The sequence below is a fragment of the Penaeus japonicus genome, unplaced genomic scaffold, assembly GCF_977035675.1.
Source record: "Penaeus japonicus unplaced genomic scaffold, GWHDUDI00000001_assembly GWHDUDI00000037, whole genome shotgun sequence".
Taxonomy (NCBI): Eukaryota; Metazoa; Arthropoda; class Malacostraca; order Decapoda; family Penaeidae; genus Penaeus; species Penaeus japonicus.
This window is the reverse complement of record NW_028234439.1, coordinates 11,567,027-11,577,026: the sequence shown is the minus strand read 5'-3', so window position 1 is coordinate 11,577,026 and position 10,000 is coordinate 11,567,027. Positions and strand designations below refer to the sequence as shown.

General features: G+C 34.8%; 1 protein-coding gene across 7 annotated transcripts in view; it reads right to left on the bottom strand.

Annotated features, from left to right (window-relative positions):
- The window catches only part of SPoCk (secretory pathway calcium atpase), a 29,232-nt gene that overhangs the window by 1,438 nt on the left and 17,794 nt on the right, over nucleotides 1–10,000 (bottom strand). For all 7 annotated transcript variants that reach the window (XM_043032095.2, XM_043032088.2, XM_043032092.2 and 4 more), the window contains 15 exons: nucleotides 6,511–6,786; nucleotides 6,081–6,248; nucleotides 5,596–5,784; nucleotides 5,185–5,472; nucleotides 4,791–4,982; nucleotides 4,323–4,470; nucleotides 4,042–4,127; nucleotides 3,829–3,927; nucleotides 3,424–3,580; nucleotides 2,989–3,179; nucleotides 2,690–2,818; nucleotides 2,275–2,441; nucleotides 1,826–1,967; nucleotides 1,478–1,662; nucleotides 1–1,046 (listed from right to left, as the gene is read on the bottom strand). The exon at nucleotides 1–1,046 is cut by the window's left edge. In XM_043032095.2, the coding sequence (XP_042888029.1) occupies nucleotides 644–1,046; nucleotides 1,478–1,662; nucleotides 1,826–1,967; nucleotides 2,275–2,441; nucleotides 2,690–2,818; nucleotides 2,989–3,179; nucleotides 3,424–3,580; nucleotides 3,829–3,927; nucleotides 4,042–4,127; nucleotides 4,323–4,470; nucleotides 4,791–4,982; nucleotides 5,185–5,472; nucleotides 5,596–5,784; nucleotides 6,081–6,248; nucleotides 6,511–6,690 (2,724 nt within the window). In that variant the 5' untranslated portion in view covers nucleotides 6,691–6,786 and the 3' untranslated portion in view covers nucleotides 1–643. The remainder of the gene's footprint in view (nucleotides 1,047–1,477; nucleotides 1,663–1,825; nucleotides 1,968–2,274; nucleotides 2,442–2,689; nucleotides 2,819–2,988; nucleotides 3,180–3,423; nucleotides 3,581–3,828; nucleotides 3,928–4,041; nucleotides 4,128–4,322; nucleotides 4,471–4,790; nucleotides 4,983–5,184; nucleotides 5,473–5,595; nucleotides 5,785–6,080; nucleotides 6,249–6,510; nucleotides 6,787–10,000) is intronic.

Genomic DNA, 10,000 nt, shown 5'->3' with positions numbered 1-10,000 from the left:
TAAAAACAAGTTTTAATCAAGAGCTTCTCCCTTCCTTCCTGTGACATTCTAAAGGAGGAAAACTACTTAAAGATGAAAACCTTTCACAGACCTTTCATATGAAACCTTTCACAGACCATTTCTAAATAAATAATACATTTAACTTATTTAGGAGCAAATAATAACTGTCAACTAGAAAGAACAACTAATCTATTAAGATTTATGGCCATCTCTTCGCTGTTCTCAATAATTTACTTTTCAGATCGCTGGGAGAAAAAATCTCAACATTACATGAAAAAGTTGTTAAACGTAGAAAAGTCATAAATATCTTCTTGACACTAATGTTCATAATCAAACTGATGCATATCACATATCAATAAAAGGTATCTTCATTTAAAAAACACCATATAAATCATTTAGAGGTGTAATGACTAATACTGGAACCTCAGTACAGATTTCCATGGCAGAATGAATATCAACATTTTAGAATACACTTTACATCTTAGCCAATTGCATATGAAGATTAAAATGACCTACAAAATTTCTGGCTAGTTTTCAGTTGATGACTTGATCATATAGTTTCATTGAAAAAAAAAATAAATAAAAAAAATCTTTCATACAATGAAAAAGAATAAAAAATAAAGAAATAAAACAATCATGGGCACTAAACGGCATCCATCCAGTTCGCCTTTGCTGATTTCTTGGACACCCAAAAGCCTTTCCTTAGGATGCCCTTGGAGTACTCCTGTCGGCGGTCAAGGAATTTCCTCAGCTCGGACACCAGCAACACTGTGGAGGTCAGACACAGTAGGTAGATCCAATCCGTGATGTGCAAGCCCTCCGTCTGGAACACCCACTGCAGGAAAGGCAAGTAGACCACAGCAAGCAGACAGCCCATGGTAGCTGTTAAAGCTATAAATAAGTACCAGTTGGTTGTGAGGCCTATCTCCAGGACTGACTTGCCTTCTGAGCGACATGACATGGCATTAAACATGTCGTACATTACGAAACACGAGAAGGTCATGGTTGTGTCTCGGGCCGTCACCACACCATCCATCATCTCAGACCTGGGAAGTAATAATAATAATCAGTTACTTCAAGAGCCTAATCAGTCTCAACACCCAAAAACAGCATGGTCAAAAAAGCTTTCTTGACCCTAAATATTGCAATGTTATATATCTACATCAGGCTTGCGGAAACACAAAAACAAAGTTGGCTAACTATGTCAATTTTAGGTGGACTTTCAAGCATTGCTATTCTGTTACTATATTCTGTTGACTAAGCATATACAACCAATGCTTATGTTAAGTCAGTTATTGAGATAAACTGGTAATCTATTAACAGTCATTCAATGACCAGAAAATAAACAATATTTAATCCTTTATGCAGAAAGAAAACTAGGAAAAGGAAGAAAAAAACATGAAACAGATGCAATGTAAATTAAAAATAACAGGGAAAAATGGTAAAGAAAAATATGAAAAAGGTAATGTTAACTTACCTAAAGACCCACATAGTCCCGCAGATGATAACTGTAGCTGAGATGACACAGTTACGGATGATTTTAGGTGTTATGAGGTCCTTCTTGGTGTCTCGGGGAGGCTGGACTTTCACATCCTCATCTATAGGCTCCATCCCAAGGGTCAGGGCTGGAGGTCCGTCCATGATGACATTGATCAAAAGAATCTAGAGGAAAAGAAAAAAGAAACATAATAATAATAACCATAATGAAAAAATTGATGACGATAATGATATTAGTAACAATAATAAAGATGACGAGGATAATAAGGAAAAAAATCATAACTATAACCTGCTATATAAAAAAAGAACAGTTTAGAAATAATCTTACCTGCATAGGGTTGAGAGGACTGGGCAAGCCAAACAGCGTGGAAAGAGCAATAAGACTGAGGGCCACAAGGCTGGTGCTCACTTGGAACTGTACGAAGTTGGTGATGTTGTGGTAGATGCACTTGCCTTCCTCAATGGCTGCCCTGAAAGGTGATGGCAGATATATCTGATCATGATGCTGGTTTTGTGCTTTGATGCTATATATATTATCAAATGGAAAAGAAATAGTATATAAATGAACCCATTAAAGATAAAATGATAAGAAAATATAAAACTAACATACTATCCTATGTCAGATTTATGCCATGGTGCTGTTTGGTACAAATAGGTAATTTCCACTTATTCCTTCTATTCTACAAGTTTAATGAGTGTCCCTCAATAACATTATAAACATTCCCAACTTCAAATTATAGACTGATAATCCAACTCTATTAGTAACACAGAACTTACAAAATGGTGGTAAAATTATCATCATTGAGTATCATATCTGCAGCCTCTTTGCTGACAGCTGAACCCATTTTGCCCATGGCTACGCCGATATCAGAACGCTTCAGGGCTACCACATCATTAACACCATCACCGGTCATACTGACAATTTCACCTCTGTCTTGAAGTGCCTATAAAACACAGAAGAAACATCAGGATATGATCAGGATACATACAACCTATGTATCCAATTTTGCCCTATATGTCCTCAATATTTGTAATGAGGCAAACAAAACTATTCAGTATAAAATTCAATGCCATCTTCTGCAAGTTTCATATAATCAAACTATAGAAATATATCTACAGCTGATGTCTTGGTATGTAAAACAAAATTTTGAATGTGTTTATCCAATTATCCAATTAAAGAAAAAAAAATTACCTTTACAATTCGTAGCTTGTGCCTGGGTGAAACTCTGAAGAATACAGTAGCATCTTGAATAATCCCTTGCAATATCCGCTCATCCATGCTGTCTATTTGGTCACCAGAATACACAGTACCAGGTCCAACCTATTGAATCAAAGAGATTTATCAACAAATATATAAGAGGTTCTGTCTAATACTATGAATCTAATCCAGGACTATAGTGGCTTACGCCACCAAAGATTATAAACCTTAACGTAAAAAGGGTGATGCATTTCTAACAAGTTCAATACTTTCAAGTCAACAGGATTACATACCCTAAGACCAACTGCCTGGGCAATAGCACAGGCAGTCTCCTGCGCATCACCAGTCACCATCTTGACTCTAACTCCCGTAGACTGGAGTGTAGTGACAGAAGATCTGGCTCCTTCACGTGGGGGGTCCATTATACCAACCATGCCCATGTAGCTTAGCTCACTTGGGGATGGTCCGCGTGCTATTCCAACAACTAGATACCAAAATGAAATTTTAGTCAAAGGAAGACAAGATGCTTTTGTTTAAAAGTTCTATCCAGATTCAGCATTTGTTAAGGAATTATCACATGATAAAATCATTTCAGTCTGAGACAGTCTCTTATGAAATGCTGTGGAATTACTCCCTACAATACCCCAAAAAAAGAAAAAATAATACTACCAGTCATTTTGGCATGTACATTTCATACATCATGTTATCTAAATTCAATTCTTACTGACCTCTGAGTCCTTGCCTTCCACGATCTATGCAGATTGACATGATCTGTTGGCATTTCTCCTGTGACAATGGGAGGGTAGCCATGCTCTGGTTATACTGGGTGCATGACTGCAGAACAGCTTCAACACTTCCTTTAACCAGCCACTCCACTTCACCAGTCTAATAAAAAAATGACATTAAATTAGCACAGAAATAAAAAAGAAGTATATACATAAAAATCATATTATCTACAGAGTACATTTTTCTGTTTAAAAGAGAAAAAACTTTTATGCTATATAACAGGATATGGACATACAATGAGAGAATGTGTGATAGGGTAAGCAGAAAGAGGGGAAGAGAAAGATAGAAAGAGGAAAGAGGATAGAGAGAGAGGGAGGGGAGAGGGGGAAGAGGAGAGGGAGACTTACTTTCTTATTTCTGATTTTAACTGACATTTTCTTGGTTTCTGAACTAAAAGGTACCTCTTCCAATCTTTGGTACTTATCTCGTGCATTGTATACACCATGCTGAAATGTTAAAAATTCATCAAAAGATGATCATCTGAAATAAAATTGACACTAGGTCTAAATTCTATTTCATATGACAATGTCCACATTTGCCATTTAGTAAAATATACTCACTTTAATGGCTGCAGCTAGTATGGCTCCTTCCGTGGGCTGTCCAAGCAACTGATCTCCAATTATCTCAGCATTATTACATACAGCACCTGAAAATAGTTATTAAAAGAATAAAATAGTAATAAGACAAGAATAGGAATAAAATTCAAATCTGGGCTATACCTGCTGTAACTAAACCTAAGCAAAAGACAATTCCCTTCAGACACTTATATTTCATATAACTTTTTTTCATGCCAAACATGATTCCTTCCCAAGCAAGCAAGAAAGGGGGCATTCAAACCAACCTGTTTCAAGGAGCTTTGTAACTGCCTCATTAGCCAAGTCAGAGTAGCCACCTTCAAACACAATGCAGCCATCAGAGGAATATCCTACTCCAGTGACATGGCATTCATCCCCCTCTGATGTAACAATGGATGTTACTGTCATCTCATTCTGTGAGGATAAAAGGTATGATATAAAATCTGTTTACAAGTAATATAACCAATAAATTTTCATTCAGAAATATAAACCTTATTCACCAACAACAAATAAGCAAATTCATAAATAGTGTAATGTATATGTATAGTAGTGTAAAATGGATATACATGTCCTGATTTCTAAAAGTATTCTTACACAAATGTATTAGGTAATTGTCTATAAAAAATATGCTCCATAAAAATAAACCAAGATATAATATGAAAAATGCAAACTACTAAAAAAGTTGAACTCATTTTGGCTAATTATAACCTATGACCAATTATGCAGCTACTTACCTTTGTTAAAGTTCCAGTTTTATCAGAACAAACAGTTGTGACACAACCAAGAGTTTCCACTGTGTGTAGACCTTTCACTAAAGCCGAGCGCTGGGCCATGCGACGAATCCCTAGACAAAGTGTCATTGTCACAACAATGGGCAAACCCTCTGGTATTGCTGCTACAGCTAAACTGACAGCAATATTGAAGATCTGTGTAAAGATGGTGATGTAAATTTAGATCATAATATATAATAAATTGGTAAACAGAATACTTTTTGTACACACACAGATCTTTAACAAGTATAATCATCATAGTCATGAGAATTCCAAAAATAGTGCTCCTGTCAGACAGAGAGGAGGAGGAGAAGAAGAGGAAGAAGAAAAAAAAAAAAAAGAGCTAAAGTCTATTAACCTTGTGAATGGGAATGCTCTGGTAGAGTCCAAGAGCAAATACAACCCCAATGAAACAGAAAGAGAATATGGATAGTTTCTTGGCCAGCACATCCATGTTCTTCTGGAGGGGTGTTCTGGGAGCCTCTTCTTCCATCATCATTTTGAACAGTTCGCCAAACTGGGACTTTTCTCCAGTGCTGATGACAATCCCTTTGCCACGGCCCGTGCGAACAAAAGTCCCCATATATGCAACATTGGCTAGGCTTCCAGAGGTCCCATAAGTACTTGTGGTGACAAGGCTATTATTCTGGAATGAAAGGTTAAAAATAATTTCTTAATTCGTAATTCTGTTAAGTTTCAACAAAAAATACCTCAAAATTTCATAAAATTCTAATAATCAAAATGAACAAAGAAAAGTAGCTTTACATACCTTGTTAGCTGGCTCTGTTTCTCCTGTGAAACTGGATTCATCAATACTGAGATCATTAGCCTCAAAGAGCCTTAAATCTGCTGGGACTCGATCCCCAATGTTAAGGTGGACAATGTCCCCAGGAACGAGCTCCCTTGCCTGATATTCATTAACGTTACCATCTCGGAGACACATGCAGGTGACAGGTACCTGAAAACCACAATTATCTGAAGACTATTTACAGACTTTTATAGACAATTATAGACTGAAGACCATTGATGACTATCTGTCTTATATGATGTTATCAGTCAAATAAAAGACAGATAGACAGATACTGTGATAGCTTTATTTGTGAACTGCTGATGTAAAATTACATCTTCCTTTTACCACAAGAACTACTAAATGCAATAAACAGAATAAGCAGAATTTTAAATTAAGTCATCTTTTACCACACAAAATCACATCCCTACTAAATAAATGTTATCAAAGCAAACTGAGAATATTACCTGTTTTTTCAACTCCTCAAGAGCTTTATCGGTTCGAAGTTCCTGAATGAAAGCAACTGTTGCAACAATCACAATGGCAAGTGTAATAACCACTGCATCATCAAACTGGCCCATACACAGAGAAACAAATGCTGATGCCAGCAACAGGAGGATCAGAGGTTCCTTAAACTGTAAAAAAAAGAAAGAAAAAAAAGATAATGATGATGATGATGATAATAATAATAATAATAACACAACTTTTACACTTCAAAGTCTTAAAAGCAATTATCTATCTATCTATATACATACATACATACATACATACACAAACATGCATAATAATAATCAGTATACACTCACACAATCATAATAATCAGTATATGCTTATTATAGAGCCTTCCTATTAAAAAATAAAAAACTCAAATTGGAAACCAAACGAATAAAGACTAACCTGTCCTAGATATTTTTTCCACATTGGGTCATCTTCAGCCTCTGAGAATTCGTTGTAGCCAATGACCTGTCTCCTGGTCATGACCTCTCGGGAGGGCAGGCCACTATTGGTATCTGTGACAAGCAAACGGGCTACCTCCTCCCATGGTAGCCCGCTTGCTTCCCGCCCATTCACCCACATCCCACTAGGAACACCCTTGCCCTCAGCACTCTGGCTTGTGGTTGACTGCGTTTCCTCAGAACTTGGGGTCGGAGATGAGAGGAGTCCGGGTCCCTCCTGCAAAAACAGTACATGTTGATGAGAATGTGTTAAGAGTGCCCTTGGACTTAAGGTCCCCACCTCAAACACAAATGCATAGCCTGTGTGTGTGTGTGTGTATATATATATATATATATATATATATATATATATATATATATATATATATATATATATATATGTATATATATATATATGATGTATATATACATATATATACATATATATACATATATATACATATATATAATATATATACATATATATAAATACATATATATATATATTATATATATATATATATATATATAAAGTAACTGCATTCTACTATGACTAGGTGCTGGAAAAAATTGGTGTACAAAGCTACTGCATTCCCATAACAAACTGAGCCAACTAATAAATAATAATAACAAAAATATATATATCCTAGTTTTTCCCATGCAATCATAGTTCTACAGTATTTCCACTTAAGGTTTTAGATGTGCTGAAAATCAAACAATGGTACTGAAGATTCTATATAGGTTCTTCACCTATCATTACTCAGCACAGACCACAGATTGAGCATGAGGGACTACTACTGGTTATTTCATATTGTGCTCACTAGAATTGGTGCTGCATGATTAAGTTGGTGCATTTTTAAAGATAAATACTATTATTCATAATCATTAAAACACCTTATAACCACCCCAGTCTGTGATTATCCAAAAAGCAAAAACAATGTGAGGGTGTAACAATAAAAAGGGTATAAAAAACAAGGTTAAACAACCACTTTCAGAAAAAATAGAATAACCTGTATATCATTTTCTTCCTGATATTAATAAAATAAAGCAGAAAATCAAAATCTGCCTTATCCAATGCATCTGTACAAAAATGTAAAGGTCAACATCCTTAGCACAATCAAAAGTTAATTAGAAAAAAGGACAGAAAATAAAACAGGATAAGTATTGGGTAACATGCAAATAAAAAGAAGAGAGCAACCCATACACTGAAAGCAACAGGTCGAAGGTCATTAGCAAGGGTGTTCAAAGGTGCACAGGTTTAGTCTGACCACACAGAGATTTTAGGACGATCAAGTATGGCTTTCAATACTTTCCCCAAATAATTTAGAGACCATCATAATTAAGATATATCCTGACAAATATTATTACTACCCTGAATTGGTATAATAAATATGAGATAATTAAGGATCTCTACACCAAGTCAGTCTTGTTAACAATTAAAGTTTTGATAACAAATGTTAAAAACTCTAAATACTGTCTTTATAATGACATAGCAGTAATAATATCAAAGTTGAAAAAAAATTGAAAATAAAAAAATAATAAATAAAATTACAAATTCACTATTTTTTCCTTTTATCATAATGAAGTAAATAGAGTCAGAGAAATGAACTAAGCTAAACAATATGTAATATACAGCAAGTTGAGAAATGTAGAGGAGGCACATTCTTTGGAAAACAGATGGCAGCAATTCATGCTAAGCAGAAGGGAAGGAACACACCACCTTGGAAGAGTTTGTCACACTGACACACAAACAAAAAATACAAAAGGGATACAGTCCTCAACTGTTAATTCTTGGAAAGAAAATGGAAAGATATTAGCATGCAGTCTATCATGATGAACAAGTTTGTTATGCTTTTTGCTACAAGCTTCACGCAGTGTTCCAATCTTGACCTTCAATAGAAATCACTGGACTGGCAAAGACAATTTCACTTGCTTGAATGAAAATATGAGCAATAGATTAATATATCTATGTATGTTTTTGTGTATTTGTGTACATGCATGTACGGATGTGTTATGTGCTTGCATGTGTGTACATTTGCATGTATATGGGTGTTTGTTTGTTTGTGTGTTTGTGTGTGTGTGTGAGTGTGAGCGTATATTTGTGTGTACACGTGTGTGTGCTTGCATGTGTGAATGCATTTGTGTTTGCATGTGTGTGTGCTTCCATGTGTGTATGTGTGCTTGTGTGCACATATATATATAAATATATATATATGTATATATATATATATATATATATATATATATATATATATTTATATATATTTATATATATATATATATATATATATATATATATATATATATTTATATATACATACATATATATATATATACATACATGTTTGTGTGTCCTTGTGTGTGCGTATGTGTCTCTGTATGTGTATGCTTGTATATGAGTGAGTGTGTGTGTGTGTGTGTGTGTGTGTGTGTGTGTGTGTGTGTGTGTGTGTGTGTGTGTGTGTGTGTGTGTGTGTGTGTGTGTGTGTGTTTCATTTATGCATATATGTGTGTGTGAGTACAGTCTTGTTAATATCCACTGCATAAACTCATAAGTATGTGTACAGGAAGTGCTTAAAACACTCATGTATTTGTTAGAGTATAATCTAGACTGTGTTGGAACTTAGATAGCAGGATGTATTTGTTGTAATGTGTTTTTATAGTTGAACTGAATAACCATGTTTTTATCTGAGCCAATCAAATAGTGTTACTGTGCCATAGTCACATTTTCTTAGAATTTTTTTTCAGAGACAGAAGAAAAGGAAAATGCCAGAGCTTAACAATAGCAATCATATTTATAATCAAAAATAGATTTTATTAGTAATTTCATTTCATACATACAAAAATTTAGAAAAATTGCGAGATAAATGAAACAGAAAAAACTAAACCAGGTAAAGAGAATAAAACGTCATCCTTCCTCAATTAACCCATTCCACGATCATCTGATATATATCTAAATCGTTCTGAGTTTTAATGTCATATGTGCTATGCATTATCCATATGTGAAACAAATAAAAACATGGCATAAATTCAGCTCTAGAATGACTGCTCTGCACTCACTTAACCCAATGATGGCAAGGGTAGGCCTGAATTCTAGATGGTACCTATACATCCCATGAAAATGGAGGCACCTTGTGTTATGTGCACTATCTACAATGGCTCTGATGGCACTCGTTTTCAAGCTACAGCCTACCAGAGTAAGGATAAAACTCCTTTAACTTTATCATTAAAAATCAATAATCTTCTTGTCTAGAATCAAAGAAAAGGGAGAAAAAACATTGTCTCCACACCTCTAATTTTTATTCCATATGGGCAATCGTGAAATCAATCCAGTGGCTAGTGCACTTAGGTTAATTCCCTATGCCATTGGGTTAAGCATAAAGATAAAAATACACACAAAAACATACATTAATGAACTATATTCATCTATCTGTTTTTGCTAGTCTTTGTGA